This window comes from Silurus aristotelis, assembly GCF_946808225.1.
Source record: "Silurus aristotelis genome assembly, chromosome: 17".
Classification (NCBI taxonomy): Eukaryota; Metazoa; Chordata; class Actinopteri; order Siluriformes; family Siluridae; genus Silurus; species Silurus aristotelis.
The window spans coordinates 22,083,420-22,106,942 of record NC_139590.1 but is presented as its reverse complement, the minus strand read 5'-3'; the positions used below and the strand labels follow the sequence as shown (position 1 = coordinate 22,106,942).

General features: G+C 38.6%; 2 protein-coding genes across 2 annotated transcripts; both read left to right on the top strand.

Annotated features, from left to right (window-relative positions):
- Positions 1-552: 552 nt before the first annotated feature.
- Positions 553-16,971, top strand: cdhr2 (cadherin related family member 2). The gene is made up of 31 exons (XM_083566421.1): positions 553-659; positions 2,553-2,610; positions 3,281-3,346; positions 3,513-3,649; positions 3,741-3,794; positions 3,870-3,959; positions 4,107-4,196; positions 5,127-5,246; positions 6,084-6,230; positions 6,364-6,439; positions 6,747-6,865; positions 6,980-7,198; positions 7,387-7,542; positions 7,649-7,810; positions 8,514-8,575; positions 8,835-9,078; positions 9,353-9,592; positions 10,203-10,272; positions 10,611-11,195; positions 11,551-11,622; positions 11,803-11,852; positions 12,430-12,593; positions 12,926-13,019; positions 13,373-13,461; positions 13,553-13,627; positions 13,999-14,143; positions 14,223-14,344; positions 14,581-14,694; positions 15,150-15,233; positions 15,359-15,425; positions 16,333-16,971. The coding sequence occupies exons 1-31, from the start codon at positions 651-653 to the stop codon at positions 16,477-16,479; spliced, it is 3,927 nt and encodes a 1,308-aa protein (XP_083422547.1). The 5' UTR covers positions 553-650; the 3' UTR covers positions 16,480-16,971.
- Positions 16,972-20,587: 3,616 nt separating this feature from the next.
- Positions 20,588-23,273, top strand: smim13 (small integral membrane protein 13). Its single transcript, XM_083566461.1, has 3 exons — positions 20,588-20,777; positions 20,939-21,040; positions 22,448-23,273. The coding sequence occupies exons 2-3, from the start codon at positions 20,965-20,967 to the stop codon at positions 22,636-22,638; spliced, it is 267 nt and encodes an 88-aa protein (XP_083422587.1). The 5' UTR covers positions 20,588-20,777; positions 20,939-20,964; the 3' UTR covers positions 22,639-23,273.
- Positions 23,274-23,523: the final 250 nt, after the last annotated feature.

Here is a 23,523-nt window from a genome sequence, read left to right as displayed (position 1 = left end):
AGTGTGAAGGCAACAGCAAACAGGCACTAATTGTGGAAGGGGGTGTTCAAAAAAAGGACATGGTCAGGTGTCCACAAACGTTTGGCCATACAGTGTTAAATGTTTATCCATTTTTTTGCGCTCTGCAAGTTTTCCACAGCAGAAGAGTCCAACACATGACCCTCGGCTTCCGTACGCTTCGGATCACCGGTGGAATTTCTATCATTGTATTGTGATGGCACCGAGAGATGTTTATGTAACAGACGAGGTTTTCTGTGAAAGAGCTCATTAGTGTTAGTCAGCAAAAAAAAAAAGCTTGGTTCAGGGAATTTTCACGGTGACTCAAATCCATTATATTTGATGGACGCTATCGTTTTTTTCTCCCCTACATTGTATTTTCCAGCAATCTAGAGATCTAATGACGTCTAGATTAACTACTGTCAGTGATATGCTGTGAGAATCCACAGTGAGAGTCCTCATCACCAAGCTATGTATTCTCAGGTGTACTCAGATGTGGTGTTTATTTCCCATCACTCCGAGCTAATGATTCACATTTACAGCAGCAGGTCGGCGAGGACGCGGCTCGTACCAGGCAAAGGTCTTTTCCTTAGACACACAGTTTCACATCACTCAAGAGACGACGTCCATCGAGGCGGCGTCCAAGGGCGAGAATGGGAAAGGTGAGGTCCCTTCAAATGAATCAGATCTTTGTCTTTTTGGTTAAACGTGGTCCAATTGATATAAATATACACACTAAAATAGCTCAATCTTGTTCTTTTTATGCATACGTATGATATAGGTTATAATATATAACATCAAGAAGACAGGAAGATCAGTCTTCTATTGTTCTCTAATATGCAATCAGCAAAAAATAATGATTATAATAATTAATTATTGGATAAAGACTTATTTTTTTTAGGTTCAACAAGGAATCAAAAGAAACAGAATATTAATATTTGGCTGTATTATCATATGGTATGTCCCATAAAGGACCATGTGCATTTTTTTATAAAAATAGTAACAAAAAATGTAACAAATTCATTAAAAGAGTTAAAATATCAAGCAATAAAACTAAGTTCAGGATCCAGGGATGTGGTGTCAAAGGGAAAGGACTTGAGGGGGGACACCATTATTTTTTAATAACTAGGATCTTTCCAGTTGAATAGTATAATCGTGGCAGGACACGTGGCGTATTCACGATCCAGGCCTCGGGGTGTTCAAATCGGACCATCCGTTCCTCTGACACATTCATTACTCTTGACAAATCACCTCTTCAGAAATTAAAAGCAAACTACTGTTTTGTGCTCAGTCATGCTTCAAATATGCTGATTCGAACAAACATCGATCAGTCGCTTTGAATGTACTGATTCGTGAATCGCGAAACATACGTGATAGAAATGTTCAAAAAGCAAAATCACTGTGAAAATATAATTTCATTTCCTGTGTCATAGTTCTTATTCTTTTAAGAAATATGAACTCAAAGAACAAGCTAAAGGATAAAGCTGGAATTGTGATATATTTGGGCCTCTAGCGCTCATGGAAACTTTGTTTCTGGTCCAAACAGGAAATTAGTTCACCTCATGAAATGTCTCTAAATGTGATGTAAATGTCAGTGTTTATTCGACTTGTTCGTAGGCTAAAGATCCATGCAAATGGTTGCCAATATTTTCTCATTTACCTTTTTTTTTTTAGACCTCTAGACTTGGTTCCTGTTGATTTCTGAGAGCTCAGAGCAAAGTTCTTGAGAATTTGAGACACAAAATATAAACAAAGCAAAACTGACTTGAACATGTTTTAAATCAACTCATGTCCAGTAAAGACTTTCCGATTGGCTCTAAAATGCTTGATTTGTAATGAAATAGTGGTGGACATTTTTTTAATCCACTGATTAACCAAGAGGGAGGCAAACTTTTGCTCTCAACTAATAACTTGATTGATGATTATATTTCAGTGTACCGTTTGTAGTATCAGTGTAAAGGTTGTTATCAAAGCTGTTTTCTTCCTCGTTTGGATTGTTTTATATTCACAGTCCAAAGGTTACACGGTATGAGGCAGCAGATTGTACGCAGGTCTGAGAAAAAAAGAATAAATCAGCTGGACACTGCTGTTGATGAATTCGGGTGAAAGAAATAGAGTTTCGGCTGTAACTCTATTTCGGCTTTATAAAACGTGTAAACTTTCTTGGTGTAAATGTGCAGAAGGCTATGAAAAGATGACTCTGACCTCACTAGGTGCCATTGGAGAAAAACATAATACGGATAACCAGTTGACAAAAAATCTTTTTCTCCCAATTTGGAAACATTTTAAAGTATTTGAGTCCTGAAATTATGAACAAAACAGAGGAAAATTAAGTCAGACCTATTTGTAATATCATCCTCATATGGAATGTTTCCCATGATTCAATGCACCATTGATCCCATGATGGTTTTTCTATGATACAAGGATGCCAGTGTTTCCTGGTAAAGAACAAATGGTCTGCATTGTGTAACATACTACTCAGAAAATAGTGTTGGAGCCCATTTACTGTGCTGTATTTCACAATCTTATTTAATATATATTTTTTCTATTGACAGTTATACGGAAGAGGAATGAAGACTCCATTAATTCTGCTCTTACCTCTCTTTGCCACCTGTAAGTATCTAACTGACAGGAAACCTGGCGTGTATGCGAGAGTTCAAAGTCCGGACTATTACGGAAGCAAATTTAATATCAGGAAAGAGAATATAATTCATTATGACGTGCATGTGGAGAAAATGTTCTATTAGACAGTGTTGCAAGGTGAGTGTCCCCGATACAGGACATACCTATAGAAATGAGGTTAACGGGGTAGACAATTGATACAGGTTATGATGTCACACTAACATTGTACGCTATATAAAGTATAAGACAATACACTCAGTGTGTGATACAGTCAATAAAGAGTTACTCTGATACGCCAAAGTAGACTCTTTCTGCTGATTTACTTCTCTTATTCCAAAGCTGATACACAACTACATTCGAATTTTTTTTTTATCCCTTTATAGTTACATTGAATGTAGCGTAAAACGTGAAATTTATACCATTTTTCATTATGCTACAGTATATCCAAAAAATAAAAAAGATTCTGCTTGTCGTTAAGGAACAACACCCCGAAAACCTACACTTCGGTCCTGAAAATATAATGTTACAGCTTTTACACTGGAGACTCCTTCCAGAAAGTGTTGTACTGGGACTTGTACAGTAATTTCCTCCATCACGTGAAGTTCTGACGTTTATCTCAGTTATTTTATTGTACTAATTCAGGTTTTATGTTTCCCCCCAGGCTTCAGTAGGGATGTTCCAGTCATTAATATGTCCTATGTGACTTTGAGGGAAGATATACCCAGAGGTACAGTATAAGCAAAACATCATCTAATAGTCTGCATCTGATTCTGCATCTCCTAATGAGACAAAAGTTATCATTAGGTGCTTTTCATGGACATTTACAGAAATAGACATCTATATGTATGAACTATTATCTATTACTTTGGATTAAAAAACATTTTTTCCCACAGGCCATTTCGCATTTAAAATCCTAGCATATGATTTGGACAATGACCCTTTGACCTATGCAATCACTCATGACGATGGTCACTTCAATGTGTCTCAACATACTGGTAACGTCTACATTAAAACTCCGCTCGACCGAGAGGTGATGTTTGATTTTATATATGTTAAAAAACTCAAACAAAATGTCAGTGCATCAGTTCACCGGTTTGATATTTTCTTGCTTTTTTCCGTAGACTAAGAGCTTCTTTCCAGTAAACGTTAGCGTCAGCGATGGGATGCATGATGTGGTACGTTTGTTTCATGCAATTAGGAAACAAAAAGTACAGGTTGTTTTCTAATCAGTCGCTCTCTTTTGTACTCAGACCAAAAAAGTGATCAACATTGTGGTGGAAGATGCCAATGACAACAAGCCAAGGTTCGAAAATGCACCGTACAACGTAAAATTACCAGAGGTAGGTGAAAACCTGGTTGTACACGGTCATACACAAAGAAGCCTGAGCTAGACTGGAAGGTGTGGAAGAACAAACAGAAGAACAGGGTCAAATCTTTTCTCAAAATATATAAATCTGTGTTTTTCATCTCCATGTGTCACCTTGCAGAACACTACTGTGGGCACGATAGTGTTTAAAGTGATCGCAACGGATTCTGATGAAGGATTAGCTGGAACAGTTTCATACAAGTTCGATACGGTACGTCCTCCTTTATGTGGCTCTTTGGCCAATGTGATGTTGGAGAGCTTTTTCTTAGCTTCTTTTTTAGCTCTTTCGCACGTTCTCACCTTTCTCCTGTTCTATTTGGAACCCTCTCTGACAAGAAACTGTTTGTTGTAGAAGTCTACATAGAAGTTTTAGGACTTTCTCCAAAAATAAACATGGACAGTAAGAATTAGGGTCAGCAAAGAAGTTTCCTTAAGATAAACCAAAGGACATTCTTGGAACCTACAAAATAGCTGTAAGCCTTGCTTCCGAAAGAAACAAATTAAGGAAACCTACTTAAAACCTTCTTTAATAGGTACCAATCTGGTCTTAATTGAAGCTTGCAGGACTCCAGAAAATGACAAAAGTGAACAAGCCATGTGAAATGTACACCTTTTTAAAGTTTTAAAGGTTTTCTCCAGAAATTAAGAAACAAAACTTTCTATGTTAAGAAAATACTTTGGTGTAGGTGTCTACATGGTTTTGTGTAGATGGGTTACTCCCCCCCCCAAAAAAAAAAAAAAAAAATACACACAAACTAAAGAACGTATTTGGAACCCTCTTGACACAATGAATTGGGTAGAACAATGATGTGTAAAAAGTTTCTTCACAAAGTAACAAATTTCTTTCAAAAAGTAACAATCCAACAGAAAGACTACAAACTAATTTTAGGGTTTGCTGCAGAAAGTAACAAACTAAGGAACTCACTTTTAATATGTTTGTGGAGAAGGTTGTTAGTAAAATCAGGTACTGAAGTAAATGATTTGAGAAGGATTTGAGTAACGTCAGGGTTCCAATTCATACCAAACTTGTTTAATAGGGTTGAGGTCATTGGCCACTCAAAATCAAAGTCAGGTGTATATGAAGCAATAATTTAACACAGTGATTCTGACCTATTATGTATTTAATGTCTGTGTGTGGTAGGCTATTCCAATTGAAGGACTCCGCATGTTCTCCATCTTAAAAAACGGAGATGTTATGTTGACCGAAGCACTGAATTTCACAGAGAAAAGCACATTTTATCAGCTACAGATCAACGCATCAGTAAGTCGATTTCCATTCATGCACGACATTCATCACACATACAAAATATATTTTATTAAAAAAAAATTGTGATTGTATACATATTGTGATACATGCTGTGACACATATTGTGTCATACTGAATTTGAAGGTACTGATCAGATACTTCATAGGACACTGGTGTTTAATGAGGCTGATTGAATAAACAATAAGCTTCGAATGAGTTTAATGGAGGTGGAATTACTGGTGTAACACAATATCCCAATCTGCATAGGCAAATTATGCAAATTTAAACCCAAGCATTTTTCAAATACTGCCACTAGAAACTCCTCCCCCAATAAAAGCAGTTAATAAAAATTAGATTTTTTTTAAAGTAGATTTTTTACGAGTTTTGGCTCGGACAATTCCTCAACCTCAGCTGCATCATTCCAGTCCGATATTTGCTCCAATTTGAAATGTATAGATTTTCCAACAAACTGACTTTTTTAGTAGCATTACAGAAATAAATAGAAGCACATATATATTTTTTCATTGCAAATTAGTCCCTAAAACTTCATAAAAGGAGGAAACCTTTGAGAATCCACACTCGGAAGAGAACCCATTCTCATCTGGGTGAAACAAAACGTCCATTGACGTTCTTGGTTTAGACTCGGCTTGGTCTTTAGACTTCTTGCTTAGGTAGGGTTGTGTCTTCTCGTTGTCAATGACAAACTTCGTTCCAATCGCTTTGGTGTGATTGGAAATTGGTGCCCATGTTCAGAATCATGATGGGAGCTGAAGTGACAGATAGCACATAAGGTCTCGATTTAGAATTTTAACATCATGCTAATCCCAGCTTTTCAAATGTTAATCACTTCAGGATGGCGGTGGACCACTTCATGACGATCCCCACTACGTTCAGTGGTCCACCACCCCTGCCTTCATAACAATAATTGATGTACCAGACCTCAACCCTCAGTTCTTAAATCTCCCAAATACAGCTCGTGTGGATGAGCATTTACCTGTGGTACGTACCAGCATCTTCTTCTCTCAATGTTTGTAAAAGGATATATGAACTCTTAAAATATTTTTTCTGTCTTTTTTTGATTCATAAATACAAATTAATGTTGCCCAAACGTTGTTGATATTTCCATTCCCAGGGGACATCAGTGTTCAAAGTTGTAGCCAGAGATCCAGACACAGGGGTCAATGATGTCATCAGTTACACCATTGAAGGTGAAATCATTTCTTCTTGAGGTTATGAATAACTAGTTTTTTTTTACATGTGTTTCTCAGTGTTTTAACGGGGAATAAATATCATGGTGCTACAGTATGTCAGGAACAGGTCGTAATGCAGATTGAAGTTAGCGTGACGAGAACAAAATAGTGTATGAACATAAAACAAAGGCTTTATTGTGATTACGTAAAGCTAACTGATGAGTGAAAGTTATTGTGGGCAAAATACATCATTTTAGCATAATAATAATTAGCATTGAAATTTGCAGTGTAGATTGTAAACTACACTTCTTTTTTTGTTTAACAGACTCCAGTGTGATCGGTCTGTTCCAAATACATCCAGAAAGCGGCGTCGTTTCCGTCATGACCGACATTGACCGAGAGGCCTTGCTGGAATTTAACGCTAATGTTAAACTTACTGTGAAGGTCAACAATCTTACGTACTCTATAAACATTCTATATACACTGATTACTTCCAGTTAGATGCCGCACGTACACACAGCTGCTCAATTCCTTCTTTTATGACTGTTTTTCTCCCAGGCCACTGAATCTAATTTGAATGTGAACGGCGTCCGTGCGAGCACCACGTCCGAGCTCGACATCTTGATCGACGACGTGAACGACCAGTGGCCTCTGTTTTACAAGTGTGAAGGAGACGTGTGCACAGAAACGAACGACTTCAGTGGCGAAGTGGACGAGCACACGTCCGTCGGCCTGTCCGTCAATGGATTAAACATGAGGGTCAAAGATATAGATGCGGTGAGATGAAGCTCATGCTCGGGCTTTAGAAGGACAGACTGGAGGATGTCCCCGTGTCCCAGACTGTCTAATATGTTTGATCATATAGAAATCACTCATTGAAATAATGATTCATGTAAATACAAACTATTGAATTTATTATGAATATGAACTTGATTGCATTATTGCATGTTATTTACTGCTTTCAGGATAAGAACAGCCGTTTCCTGCTCCACCTGGAGGGACCGGATAAGGAAGCGTTTTCGGTCTCTCCCAAAGAAGACATGTCGGACCAAGCCGTGCAGATCCTGATCAAAGACTCAGCCGCTGTGGACTACGAGAAAAACAAGACAATGATTGTGCAGGTTGGAGTGTAAACAAAAGCAGTGGATTGGAGCAGCACAATACGCCAACAAGATCATAATTTGCTGATCAGTTGAACATTTTATGGCTTTCTTTTGGATTCTGTAGGTGGTGGCAATGGATAAAGGAAACTCAAGTTTTGTGTCTTCAGCTACAGTCACCATTACAGTCAACGACATCAATGATAACATCCCAACATTTGAAAAACATCTGTATGATTTATTTGTGCCAGAACATTGTGAGAATGGCTTCATCTTGGGCACTATTATGGTATGTGTGGAGTGTGGCTTATGTTTTGGTTTAATCCCTGGTTTAAGCTTAGTCTTAGTTTAGATGTTTGGGCATAATATTAGTTGGGGCTCAATGTAAGTTTTTGGATTGGTATCTATGCTTGTTTTGAAGATTAGTTAGGCTTTAGTCGCCATTTATATTTAGCTTCAGTTTGGAATAATATCATTTGCATTTAGAGTTTAGAATTTGGTTTAGTCTTGTTAAGGACTCAGTTTGTGTTCAGATTTATTTTTAGTTTGGGTTTAGTGTTAGTTTGGCTTGAAAAGTAGTTTGGGTTTATTCTCAGCTTGGGTTAAGTCTAAATTTGGACTACATATTAGTTTGCACTGAAGTGAAGGACATGTCCCAATTTGGGTTTAGTCTCAGTTTGGGCTTTTTATCTGTTTGGGCCTGGCCTGGGTTTGGGTTTATTCTCAGTTTGAGCTTGCAATTAATTTGGGCTTGGTCTCAGTCTCAGTCTAAATTTGATCTTAGACTCAGTTTGGTTTTGGCATCACTTTGGTTGTGATCTCTGTCTGGATTTAGTCTCATTTCATTTCATTTTCATTTAGTATCATTTTGAGTTTAGTCTCATTTGATGTATAGAATCAGTTTTAACATAGTATCACTTTGGGATTAGTCTCAGTTTGGACCTAGGCTGTGGATCTGGCTTTACTTACTTCTATCATTCTGTGTCCTTCAGGCGACAGACAAGGACGAACTGGACAACGGCCTCATTAAATACACGCTGCTTCCTGACAACATGTATGTACCATAAAGGTGTCAGACACTAGAATTCAGATGCAGTGTATCAGTTTCAATTAAATATATCTGTTTGATTGGATTGGTTTTAAACTCCTGCGTACATTTGTCGCTCTTAAAATCTCAATCTCTCACAATGTAAAAAAAAATCTAACGCAACAGTTGTGTATTCCTATAATCATTACTAATTCTCTGTTTAAACTCAGTTAACCGAGTTTCAGTAACAGCTTTTCCTTTCCTTCATTTATTTTTACTTACGCAGACGGACTTTATTTAATGTCTTCGAAACCAACGGGACCGTTTACGTAATAAATGGAAACGATCTGGACCGTGAGCGGAAGAGCTCATACACGGCCACACTGCAGGCCCGAGACACCACGGGGAATGTGGGCACCACCTTGCTGGAGATCACCGTCAAGGACATTAACGACCAGGTGCCGCAGTTTCTCCGGGATCCGTACGAGATCTTCGTTCGTGAGAACCAAGCGGTGGATTATCGAGTCGAGGTGAGAGGAAATAGAACTGAGGCATATATTTATTTGAGACACTTGATTTCTGACTTCATGTGATCCTTCATAAGCATTAAGGAAAAAACATGTCCCAATACTTTTGTGTATATAGTTTATGTTACACATGTATTTTTTTTTACTGAAAATTCTGCAAATTGCTAAATTGATTGATGCATGAAAACTCCATGTATCGAACCCATATACAAGATTCGATTTTTCAATAAATAAAAAACAGTTTTAGGACTCTGATGACGTTTGGATCTTTGTGTAGGCTCGAGACGATGACGAGCCAGGCTCGAACAACAGCGCGATCAAGTACGGCATTGAACCTGGTGAATACAGTACCAACTTCACCATCGATGAGAAAACCGGCCAAATAAGGAGCAAAGGTACACTGGACCGAGAAGACATCAACATCACTCTGAACGGGGTGATCACACTGAACGTGACGGCTACTGACATGGGAACGCCGCCTCACTCCTCGTGGGTGAAATTCATAATCAATGTCGACGTGAGTGTTTACGCCCTTTAGAATACATTATATACATAGTACATAGTATAGATATAGCATATAGAAGCCAAATCAATTTTTAACACCTTTGTGTAAAATTGGCAGGATTTCTTTATTGAAATGTTTGTATATATTGATTTTTTTGATTTTTTGAGGCACTTTCAGGACTGAAATGGTGCACTTTTTTACACTGTCAGGTTTCTTATATAAACTACGCTATTTACGCTATTTTTTTTTACTTTTAAAAAAGTTTCAAAAAGAGTTTATAGAGTTTCCTAAGTGCTTTTTTTAAAAAAAAAATCCCATTCCACGTTTACTTTATAATAACCTTCACTTTTCTGGAAAGATATTGCTCTAGATTTTGGAGTGTGCTTGTGGAGATTTGTGCTCATTTAGCAACAAGAGCATTCAGGTACAAGTCCGATATAACTGTTGTACCAACACATGGCTGGAAAAGTCATGTGTCTCAAATTTTTTGCATATAGTCTAAGTAATTTTAGGAATTAGAAACTCTTTTTCTTCTCAGCGGTTTTTTTTAATCGTACACTTGCAGTACTGCTGACTGTAGATTATGTTTGATTTCATGTCTTAATTATTCGTTTGAGTCCAGGATGAAAATGACAACTCACCTGTGTTCCTGCAATCAGAATACACCTTTTCTGTGAACGAAAGCGAAAGAGGCAAGTTGCTTTTGTTTGTGTATGTCTTAGGGTTAAATTGTTGTTGGGGGCTATAGTTAATGTGTGCTGTGTTTTGGGGGTTATATACTCATAGCTGAGTCTTTTCTTCTGCTAGCAAAAATAACCTTGGTAAATTTGTAGCAGAAATGTTGTATTCTCGTTGAAATAAGCAACTTTGCACCGATTGTGCGGCCATTCTAAAGGCCTCGGATTGCTCCGGCACTGCCATATCGCTTTATTGGGTCGTTTAGATGTTTGTTGCGATTCTTCTTGATGCAAATGTTGACACTAGAAGACAAAGTGTGAAAAAATCTGCCACCTTTCTCTTCCTGCAACAGGAGCCACTGTGGGTTACGTGTACGCAACCGATGGCGATCAAACCAACTACAACAATCGCATATCCTTCAGCATTAAGAGTGGCGCCGGAGGCACCTTCCTGTGCGTGTCGGAGCCTGATGGTGCAGATTACCGTGGTAAAATCAGGGTGGACCCCGATGTCGCACTGGACTACGAAAGCGATAACAAGCGTTACACGCTGATTATCGAGGCCACGGATCAGGACGGGAATGCCGCGACGTGCACGGTGCATATAGTGGTGCTAGATGTAAATGATACGCCACCTATTTTCCCTTCCGGGATAACGATGGAGGTGGAAGAGAACGCGCCAGCTGGGACGGAACTGGGGACCATTGTTGGCCGTGACCTGGACACGAAACACTTGCTGGTTTACGAGCTTGTTTCCACCTCATGCCACTGCAACTTGACGTGGGCTCCATGCAAGGAGCAATGGTTCACGCTGGAGCTGAACGGGACCATCATGACCGCTGAAGGTATACCGATCGATTATGAGGAGTGCAAACGGGTGAACATGACGGCGCGGGTGGTGGACCTTTACACAGAGAAGGGGAGAAACAGCACAGAAGGTAAGTCACAAGATTTAAAAGATACTGTATATACATAGATTTTTGCGCTTGCTACTCCATTGTACCCAGTTTGCATACTAATTGAGACTCACTGGGGCAGGAATTGTGCTGCCCCGCAACTGATAGGACATTTGAGTTTTTTCAAGAGGGTTGCCATGTTGGGATTAATTCACAATATACTGTGGCCACCAAGGTCTTATCTCACAGCACAAAACCTTAAAATTTCCAAACCCATTGGTATCTCAAATTATAATCATGTACATTTTCTCCAATGATTTCAGCAACTCGACTACTTTTCTTTCGCTTAAAGCAAGTTAAATCAGGATTTTGAAACAGATGTCACCATCTTTTTCAGGTGCAGTCATGATCAATATTATTGACGTGAATGACAACGCCCCTGAGTTCATTCAAGTCCAGGAATTTTTTGGTAATTCCTAAGAATATTTTTAATCAAATAAATTCCAGGAATTAATGCAACTTAGGTTTTCAGTTGCTAATGTTTTTCTTGTGTATTATTATTATTATTACTTCAATATACTACAACAAAATTTGTTGTTTTTTACATATGAAAAAAAACCTACTAATCTTTCAAACCTCCATCTTTTAGTCCTAATTTCTGAGAACATCGAGCAAGACAAGAGCGTGGCCCAGGTGTATGTAAGTACTTTTTATGCTTTTTATTAAACACTTTATGGACAAAAAAACACCTGTGAACACCTGACTATTAGAATGACTATCTACTTATGAGCTTTGTGAATATTCCAGTCCACATTTGATCCATATTTGCTGCTATAATAACCTCCACTCTTGTTACACTAGAGTTTGGAGTGTGCTTGTGGAGGTTTGTGAGATTCATTTAGCCACATGGGTGTTAGTAAAGTCAGGTATTGATGTAGATGAGGTGAGAAGGTCTGGGTTGCAATCAGGGTTTACATTCACCCCAATGGTGTTCAGTAGGTTTGAAGCTCTATAGCAGGAGATCTTCCACTCCAACCCATGTAAAGCATATATTTATGGAACTCGCTTTGTGCACCAGGACATTGTCATGTTGGAACAGGTTTAGGTCTCCTAGTTTAAGTGAAGGGAAAATTCATTCTACCACATCCAAAGACATCCTATACAACAGTGTGTCTTCATCTTTACGGTAACAATTTGGGGACAAACCACATATGTCAGGTATCCCCCTATCTGTATTTGAATTTCCATCTTCGTACTGTTGTTCTCTCTCCTAAAGGCCAGGGACAGAGACTCAGGAGAGAATAAGAAGATTGAATTTCAGGTCACTTTAGTGGAGTTTGCCAGCACCAACCCAGACGACAAGCCCCAGCCAACAGACCTGATCTTCTACGCCGACACCGAGCAGCCGGATGCTGAGGGGAACTACAGAGGCGTTATCAAGTAAGATTACTACTGTCCAATTCTCCATCGTGAATAGTCAGAAACTGGTGAGAAATTGACCCGATCTGTACTCAAGTAAAAATACAAATCCACCTGCTTAAACCTGCTCCATTTTTTAGGGGTTTTCTATAGTTACACAAACAGGGAGACCCTTAGAATACGAAAAAATACACATTTCACATTTTTATTATTATAGAAACACATAATAATAAAAAAATTCAAAGATGAAAAGCACCATAGCTGTTATTAAAATAATAATAATAAACTCCATTTTTGAGACTTAAACCAATGTGAAAAAATCTGTTCATCACAATGTTCTGCTTCTGTCTCAGATCTAAAAACAGCCTGGAAGCTGATAAACAGGGGAAGTACTTGGTGACTGTGGCGGCAATTAACGGCAATTTCAGTACAAACGAGATACTCGAGGTAATCACCTTGACTGCAATTCAACCTTCTCACTACTGTCTTTTACCCACCAAAAGTGAAGCAAACGTATACATTTTTTTAATTAATATACTTCAACCCCTCTACCTAAAAATGAAGGTAAAAATTGATTTCACCAGAACATGGAAATGTTTTTATGTAGTCCACTTCCTAACCCTGAAGTCTACAACCTTGGCGACGGGGCACAGTCGCACCATCATCAAAACAGTGAAGAGCGTGTGCGCGCTCGTTGAAGACGGTAGCCTGCGAAACATTTCTGGGATGGAAACAACAAAATAAATGAATCTGATGGACAATCTTTGACCAATGCCTGAATTTTTTTGCCTTTTCTGCAGCTGATCACAGTGGACAAGTCTTACAAGGTCAGCCTCCGCTTCGACTCATCTGTAGGCCAAGTCAACGAAAACCTGCCGTACATCAGATCGTGAGTGTTGCAAAAATGCAGCGTACGAGCTACAGCTACTTATCCATGGCTGAAGAGGTGAAATGGTAATACGGTGTGCGATGTTTTTCAGGGCCCTGGTGGGAGCCACGCACGCGATGGTGCACATTGTTAAAGTCACACCTGACGCGAGCGAAGCTGCACAGAGGTAACTATAGATGACGTGCAATTATCCTACATGAGTCCTACTCATATGTATGGAGAAGGGTCTGGTTATTGGTATTATAATGATCATGTTATATGATTAGGATACAGGATCTTTTCTTTTTTTTTTTTAAGCAATATTTTTATATAAGCTTTCTTTAAATTATGCTACTTTTTATATTTTTGGTAAAACAATTTTTGGGAAAAAACAACTAAATGTTTTTCCTTTTCATATGAAAGATATATTTATAAAAAACCCACAAATAATCAGTTTTATCGTACACACTTTTATCCGTTTAGAGTCACATTACATTGCAAGTCACTACATTACATTGGATACCATTGATAGACTTGATATTTTTTTACTTTTCCCAGAAAAGTGACGACCCTCGTAGAGGCGTACTTCGTGTTCGTAAATGGGACCGCCCTCACCTCAGAGGATGTGGGGAAGATCCTGAACTCACAGCAAGTTTATGAAGAGTACGGTGTCCTCTTGCAGCAGTACGGCCTCACCAGCATTGTAAGAAATTAGAAATTCTGTTATAATATGTGGCACGGTAGGAGGTCGAGTTTGCTTAGTGCTGTTGATGCTTTCGCAGTTGGCAGGCGGCGAGACGGAAAAAGAAAACAACCCAGTGTTGTTCGTCATGTTGGGATTAGTGGCAGGGCTCGTGATCGTCCTGATCGTCACCATGACGTCGCTGGTGTGCATTAGGAAAAAGTAAGACCTCACAGACTTCTGGGAAAATGACCTGGATTAGGGGAGGGGGTTATAAATGATTGAACCTTTCTGTTTTTCAGTACATGACTTCATATTATTTCTATTATCCCATCATTGTGACCTCATCATATAATCCATTGCTCAGCAATATCCTGCTCTTAGTTATATTAATATCACTGCAATTGATTGACATCGATTGAGGATTACAATTCGTTTCATTTGCATTTCTCTTCCAGGTACAAAACAAAGCTGAAGGCAGCCAAAGCCATGAACACGGCAGCCATGGTGGCTAATGAGTTCCAAAAGGAAGGGCCTGTTGTTCCTGGAACCAACAAATACACCAGAGAGGGGTGAGATATCTTTGTATATACTATACAAGGTATATATTCTTCATACTCATATATTGGAAAACTAGCTAAAAAATTTTACTAGTGTGTAATATTGGCCTGGGGTGCAGTCAACGTTCAATTCATCCCAAAGGTGTTCAATAGGGTAGAAGTTCCATAGCAGGACTCCCACGCATGCAAAGCAGATTTACATGGAGCTGGCTTTGTGTACACTGTCATGCTGGAACATGTATGGGTTGTACAGCCCAAACAATTGTGTGCCTCTGACTTTGTGGTAACAGTCTTGTGAAGAACCACATATTGGGGGAAGCTAGCTGACTAGCAACTCCCTACTAGCTAACACCTAGATATTTAGCCATCTACTGACTAGCTAACTAGTCTTAGCTAGTGTAAGATTAGTTAGTACTATGATTCTTAACCCACTCAACGTGTTTTCTGTGCTGGTGTTTGTTGCTTAGGGCGAATCCGATCCTCAACCTGAACATCGACGCTTCCACAGACCTCGGCTTCGACGAGGAGGCGTCCAGTGCAGACAGAGAGAGGTGACTATAAATCACAATATACTTTGAGCTCACAGAATCGGCCATTTTATCTTATTTTTATAGCCTGGCATTATAATGTGGTGTGATTCTGATCGTGTGTATATGCTCTTCATTTCTGTTTGTAGCCTCAATTCTCTGGACTCCATCAACGTGGATATGAATATGGGGGACAAGGACACAATGCCAATGATGGTAAAAAAAAAAAAAGAAAAAAAAAAAAGAAAACCAACAAACATTAATACAGTAACAACTTATTAACCCAAATAAAATATAGAGTGTGTGTATAAAACGTGCAGAATTGTGTAGATTAAGCTGTAAATGCTAGTGCTGGATGGATTGACAAATATATGAAAATATATGAAATATATGAAATATATGAAAAGGGATGACGTGCTGACTGTGGTGCATAGACGGACGAAAGGATGGACAGACAGCTGGAAGAATGACTAAATTAATAAATGAATAATTGGATAAATGGATAATTTCCGCTAGCTATGCAGAATTGAATGATGGATAGATGAAAGTATAACATGCAAACTATGATGAATAAATTGATGGATGGGTGAACGAATAAATGAATGGATGGATGGATGAATAGATATATATCCAGCTAGCTATAAAACATTGATGGATGGATGGTTGGATGAATGAAAATGTAGCTAGGTATAATCTGAAAGAATGGAATAATAAACGGACATGTATCTAGCTTGAATACACGAATGGATGGATTGATGAGGGGAGGGCGGAAGGGATGAATGGATGGATGAATAGGTGGATTGAAAAATGGATTACTAGCTAGCGATGCTGATTTGTTTAATGGATAGATAAAAGTACAACTAGCTAACTATGATGAATGAATTGATGGGTAAATGGGTGGATAAATGAACGGATAAATAAAAAGATAACTTGCTGGACATGATGGATGGAGGATACATGGATTTCTAGCTGGCAAAAATACGTAGATGGATGGATGGATGGATGGATGGATGGATGGATGGATGGATGGATAAATGGCTGGCTTTAACCAGATAAAGTTGTCTATATTCGGAAAAAGGCACGTATTAATAGAGGATAAATAATTGTGTGCTGTGTTTACTAGGCCATTGAGGAAGAAAAGAAAAATGGCGCCGACTCTTCGTACATCGAGCCACTGGGTGCAGCGTTGGCTCACAGAGGGAATAAGAAAAGCTCGGAGGGTTCCGTCCTCACCTTCGACAACCCGTCACTCAACACCACAGACCTGTAACACACCATCACTTTCCGGCTCTGAAACCAAAACCACCGTCATCAACCATGGAACCACACGACCTCTGATGGAGCTGCAATAGTGCCGCACTCAGCTCCTGTGGCTCGACACCCTGGAGATGAGATGAAAGATCTGAGATGAGAGCTCTCTCTATCTCTCGCCAAAGCAATTTTCAGCAAATGTCATAACAATAAAAAAGCACCAATTAGCGTTTAATGTCATACAGTTTGGTTTTAAATGGAACAGTGCACTCTCTCATTACGACAGGAACTTTATCTTAACATTTGGCTTATTTTGTCGTTGTCATTGAAAAACCCAGTCTGCAGCTTCAATCTGGTTTGACGTGTAAAACTTGATGTGTACTTGGATTAATCTATATATATAGCATATCTATACACGTGCGTGTTTTGATTTTATGGATTTTTTCATTGATAATTTCTCTATGTTGCAATCCTCGTTATGAAATAAATATTTTTGCTTCAAATCCTATAACGACAGTAGCTTCAAAAATTTATACATTTTCTCTAAAAGTTCTTCAGGTTCATGCGGTTGTGTTTTCCACCAGGTGAAAGTTTCATGAGATTACGATTTTCTAGTTTCCTGGTAACATGTCAAGCTGAGCTTTCTTTCTTATTCAACTCCAATAAGAGTGACATTCTCTGATCAAATGAAAATTGGACTTGCTGCCAAACCTGCAGTGGTATAAGAGGAACAACTCGATTCTGATTGGCTGGAACATGTGAAATTAGAATGTTGAGCACGCAGGTCATTTTCAGGACTCGGTTTTAAATAAACGTGCTTCCTTATAAAAGAAAGTAACCATAGTACACTGTAAGAAATGATTCTGTGGTCATGTAGATTTGAATTAATGTTTTTGGTTCAAATGTATTCTATATAATTGTGTTTTTGATTTTGTATTTAATTACATTTCAAATAAAAATGTTTGGAATAAAATCTACCCATTGCAGTTAAATAAAACTTAAGCATTATATTTATCTAATCCCAAATGGAGATATTGAGTGAATTCAAGTTAATGTTAGCATTTTCACTATCATGGTTCCTAGGTTTTTTGCGTGTTAAGATCATATCCTCAGTAGGTTTTTATGAAATTGCGTAAATGAGTACATTGGGTTTTATTTTAAGGTTCCATAAAGAGCAATATTTGGGGTTATCGCTGGAAAAGCATCTTATATTTCAGACGGCACTTGACGCACTTCCGTAAGCTTTACTTCTCGTGTGTGGAGATCGTTTTCCCGAGACAGGTAACGTAACTTCTCTCTGTTGTTTTACTGTTTTATTGCAACTTGCAAATGTGAAGTTAACGTAGCTAAATCCAGGTGAAGTCAGTCTATTAGCAGCCAGCACTTGAGCTAGTTAGCTAACGCAACTTTAGCAGGAGGGGAGGAATTCAAATTCAAATGGCACAAACACTCTCATTTTACAGCTGAAAACATTTTAGTAACAGTATACTGTTTCATATCTGATTAGCGGAATAGAGAAAAAAACAAAACAATAAAAAATTTGACACCAAGGCCTGCGAGACAATAAAATCTAATAAAATAGATTTATAAGCTACGAAAACAATAAAAATTTATTTTCTAGTTTTATACTAAGACAATAACAATTTCATGTTGCAGGACACTGGGAACTTGGAGGAACTTGAACAAGTCATAATGGCCATTACTGTAACCCCAAAGCCTGGAGCTTCTACAAGCAACAGCCCAAAGAACATTGGGATCATCATAGAGGGCGTGGAAGTCATCAGAGGACTTGGAGATATTGCAAGGGCTTGCTCTGTCCTCCTTGGCTTGACCTACGTGCTGAATCTCGATTATCCCAGACAGCTGAAGTACACCTTTGAGGTGTTCCAAAAACTTTTCTTGGAACTGGATGATTCAAAGCTTTCAAACAAAGTCCAGTCCCTCGAGAGCAAACTTCAGGCTTGAAATGAAATTGAAATGTTCATCTTCTACAGAGCTTGAGAATTGCACATTTGAAAGTGCTATGTATGTAAGTTGGCACTGTTTTGTCCTACGAATGTTGTGACATTTCAATTGTTGTACGTTCAAAGTACAAATGTATTTTACTCTGTTTAATTAGTACTTTTATTAATTATGTTTTGGCACATGCCATTATGGAGTATCAGCATTTTGTCCTTTTCAAAGTTCTGGTTTGAAATGCGTGAGCAAACTTCTGGCTTGAAAATGAGACTGTAGTTGCAGTGTACATGTTTTGCTACACAATGTTTAGCTTCTACAGAGCTTGGGAATTGCACATCTAAAAGTGCTATGTTTGTAAGTTAGCACTGATTTGGACTCTTATCCCATGAATGTCAGTGAGATTTCTAGTTCAAAGTACGAAATGTTTTTTACTTCATAATATTGCTTGTAATCTGTTGCCTCATTTTTATTGAGTAGATATGGTGTATCTTTTCTTATAGTGTAACATTCAGAGACGGTTCTATACGGAATGAGACAGCTATTGTAAACATTTCCTAATCACCTTATTGAGCTAAATTGAAGATTGAAGAAAACCTTAAAATAGGAAATATACTGTAATGAAAAATGGCACCAGGAGTGAACACCAACAGCTTCGTTCTAAGTAGAGCTGCGGCACAGATACACATACGTAAAACGCTCTTTCTCACATTTTTTTCACTGTTTGCTGAAGTGCATTTAAGTAAATGCAATCTTTTGGCACAACTTTATCAGTGTATAATTTAGAACAGGCAGAACTCTCCATCTAATGAACCTCTTTTTTTTTTTATCATTTAGTCATTTTTAACTGTGAAAATTGATGACAGTTTGTATAAACCTGTACTTGTGTCATTTTTATGGTATAAGCTGAAGCATCAGGGAGTTCTTCAAATCTCTGACATACATTACATGTGGTTGTGGATTATCCCTGACTTCCATTCGTGTCATTCTCAGGGTGGTAACTGTAAATCAGATTGGGTTTTCTTTTATCATTTTAGACCCATTTTTTTTTTTTTATTTAGGTGCAAAAATTACATATAAAACTTTCGCCAGTTTTATAATATGTAATTTTTTATTTTTTTCTATAAGTTTATCTTAAAATTGGCAGGAATCCTCAGCAGGACTGAATGTTCAGGAACGTTAGGAATAACATTTTAAACTATGTTTTCACTAACACATTTCATAAAATTTTTTAAAACACTATTGTATTACATTGACATTAAGTGACCGCGGGGGTGCGTCCAAAATATGTGGATTTTCAGAACCCGTGCAGGTTACGTTCTAAGCCCCGATATACACACATACGTACATACACTGCCCAGGCATAACATTATAACATTATGACCAGTGAGTGAATAACACTGATTATCTCTTCATCATGGCAGCTGTTAGTAAATAGGATATTTTAGGCAGCAAGTGAACATTTTGTCCTCAAAGTTGATGTTTTAGAAAAAGAGAAAATGGGCAAGCGCAAAGATTTGAGTAAGTTAAGTGGCTAGACGTCTGAGTCAGAGCATCTCCAAAACGGCAGCTCTTGGGGGATGTTCCTGGTCTGCAGCCTTCACCAAACACAAGATAAACATCATCCACATTGTATAACCAAATGTTTTTGACTTTTTCAGACTACAATAAATCTATACGGCTACTCTCGTGTAGACTCACTCGGTCTCAACCAGATAATTTTACACGTCTAACACTGTACTTCAGGTAAATAATTTATATTCTAAGTGAAAAGTTGTTTCCTCAACATTTGATTTAAGCGATTTGGTAATTCCACTTCATGATCTTTTTTTTTTTTTTTTTTTAGATTTTATAAATATCTTATCTATTTGAGCTAGGCTGAAAAAGGGCGTGTTAGTCATTTTGTTTTGATAGGTCTGTGCTTTAAATATGGTGCCACCGGAAATCCTTTAGGACCAGACATGCGCAGTATCATCTCAACGCGGAAATAGTTCTTTAGTAGTGATTCTCTTAATACAAATACAAATTTTTGTTAAAAGTGTTTGAAGACGCATTTTGCTAACACGCGAGGTACGAATAATGTTTCCGTTACAGATCCAGAAACCACATAGTGCACATACTTTGCGCGACAAACTCAGGGAACTACATTTCCCACCAGTCACAGGCGCGCGCGTCTCATGACTACTTCCGAGTCACGAACTTCCGGTTTGTTTTGTTGTCTGCAACTCGTACAGTTGTGTTCGGGAAATCTTTATTTATTTTATTCCTGTAAACGTGTCGTAGTTATGTAGACCGCTTAATACAGGCAGATCATCAGACCTTCCATGACCCGTGTTCGTCCCCGTGAGGAAACAGTGGACTGTAAGAGTTTTATTCATTTAATAGACGTATATTTATAAAACGCCTGCTTTTCATAACTGTGTGCGACTGATGAGGATGATGATGATGTTCAGCAGCAGATCAGATGTGACATCATAAGACATTATAGGTGCTGAAAGAGTGTGTTTTGTTTTGCTCAACAGGACACAGAGGGAAAGACAGAGGGAGAATGTGGCAGAGTCTGGGCTTGACCGTGCTGGTCATCGTGGCCACTCTGATCTGCGTGCTTCTCTTCATGCTCTTCGGTAAGACTTTAAGATCCTTCATCAGATCAGTTGAAACTACCTACATAAAACTACACAACCCCCTTAAAGCTCACGGGTGACGTCACAAATCTATTCCAACATGACTTGTTCCCATGCTCCCTCCCCATATATCACATTCTAACAGGTAGATCTGTTTAACTCTAATAACTAAAATGTATTTGATCACCTCTATAGTCCAGTATAGAGTAGTGTGTGTGTGTGTGTGTGTGTGTGTGTGCTTGCAGTGTGTGCTGACAGACAGGACTATAACTCTGATGTTACATTACAGACACAATCAGTGGTTAAAGTTCACACATCACTCAGTTTTTAAAAGGTCACCGAAACACACACACAAGCTGCCATTATATATATATATATATATATATATATATATACCGTAATTTCCAGACTATTGAACGCACCCAAATATAAGCCGCACCCACTGAATTTGACAAAGATTTTTATTTTGAGCATAAATAAGCCGCACCTGTCTATAAACCGCAGTCTACACTGAAACTAATGAACTTTACACAGGCTTTAATAAAAGACAGTGTCTGTTACACGGCTTGTATCTAAACAGTAGCCTACCAAGAAAGTCATTGTTCACTGTCTTCCTCCTTCCTTTCACAACTATTTCTCTCGAGAGTTTTTTTTTCGGCATCGTCGTGCGTTTAAAAATAACCATCGGTGAATCTTTTCTCCCGATGCCGTGCAGCTCAGAACACAGGTGAAGTGCGTTTTCATGCCCGGTTGTTTTCAGCGTGACGAATGAGTCGCATTTCCTGTAGACAGTCCGAGTGAGCGGCAGGTCAAACGTCAGAGGAACCGCATCCATATTTATGATGTGGTGCGGCCCGATTCAGTGGGAGCGCATCTGATTTAATATAAAGAGTTTCATTGGTTCACCTGAACCCGTTCCGCAATTTTATTGGTCTAATTTTATTGGGTACAGTTTTTTTTGGCTTGAAGTTTGTGAAACCGAGAAAACCCCAGGAAAAATCCATAAATTAGCCGCTTCGTTGTTTAAGCCGCGGGGTTCAAAACGTGAGAAAATGTAGCGGCTTATAGTCCGGAAAATACGGTATATAAAAAAAAAAGCTTCGCTCCATTGCCGATCATTTTCAGACACTTATTGAATTTTAACACAATTCTGCTTTTTAAATCCAAGAGACAAACCACAAATCATTGTGAACCAAAAGAAAATTGATCCCTGATTCTGTGCTCAAACTCAAGCCATATGCTTTGGAATGAGCGAGAATGTAGTTTGGAAGGAAAGTCATACTCAGTGCTCTGGAATCAGTGTTTTTTAGGGTAATAATGCTGATTATGATACAATAAAAGATTGTACTGTTTGATTTTATCGCTTTAAGTGACTCAACTTTAACCCGATCTGCTGTTTGTTTGCAGGATGGTATGTGGTGTGGCAGCTGTTCCTGTCCAAGTTTAAGTTCTTGCGGGAGCTGGTCGGGGACACGGGCTCTCCACAGGCTGAAACGGAACCCTCGGAATCGGAGAGCGAACGCAGCTCCCCTCCGACGCCTCGCCATCGAACCAAACCCGCACGCCAAAGAGTTGCTTTTCCGAGCAGCGCTACTTAAATGTCAAGAAAGCACCGTTACGTGGACAGTTTTAGATCACTTGCCCCTTTTAGATCTTGCCAAAAATAACAAAAAGGGGTGCCAAGCAAAATTCTTCATGTCCATGTGTCTAGTCTTAGTCCATACACTATTCTTCTCCTTTCTTTTGATCGGTTCGAGACGACGTCTTCTTCTCAGATCACTTCCAGGACGTTAGAGATATACTGCGATCAAAACACACGTCATCTATTTATCTTGGAAAAAAAAAACGTATAGGAAGACACTTGAACTAAAATCGTGATGTTGTTCTGTTTGATTAACTTGCCATCATGCTGCTAACCACGTTCACGTTACCACACGCAGACTGCTAAGTGAACGCGAACTGGCAAAGGAGACATAAACCGTGCTCCGAAAACTAAACGTATGAAGCAAACTGACAAAACGCGGTTTCTTTCAGACCGTCTGAAGAGGATTGTGGTCAGGTAGAAGAAACTACCGTAAATATTAATGTCATTAATAGTCGAATCCTGATCCTCCAGAGCTCCGATTCGGCGCCACTGAAACGACCAAAAGCAGCGTTTATGTTTTAGGGTTTCGTTTCTGTTACGGCAGGAAACGCATTGTTCCCCCATTCACAATAAAAGTATTGGATAAAATCTTTTGTGAAAGCGTGTTTATGTGTGAAACGCATTCTTTGCAGATGAGAGACTTGAATAATGAGCTACAACTAAGTATGTACACAATGTAGTATAGTGAGTAATTGTACTAGCAGGAATCTTAACAAAAAAAAGGAAAAACAAACGAAAGCTTTAATAAGGAATGAATTTGGCTATTTGGTCAAAAGTCAACAAGTCTTACTACCATATGTGGTTCTTCCCCCCCAAACCGTCTTTTGGACGTCTTTGG

Excerpts from the sequence above, each read along its gene's own strand:
- cdhr2 (XM_083566421.1), top strand. Across the intron at positions 7,543-7,648 it reads ACAAGACAATGATTGTGCAG|GTGGTGGCAATGGATAAAGG; the intron begins GTTGGAGTGTAA and ends TGGATTCTGTAG. Across the intron at positions 13,020-13,372 it reads GTACAAACGAGATACTCGAG|CTGATCACAGTGGACAAGTC; the intron begins GTAATCACCTTG and ends CCTTTTCTGCAG.
- smim13 (XM_083566461.1), top strand. The coding sequence starts at position 20,965 with ATGTGGCAGAGTCTGGGCTTGACCGTGCTGGTCATCGTGGCCACTCTG. Across the intron at positions 21,041-22,447 it reads GCTTCTCTTCATGCTCTTCG|GATGGTATGTGGTGTGGCAG; the intron begins GTAAGACTTTAA and ends GTTTGTTTGCAG.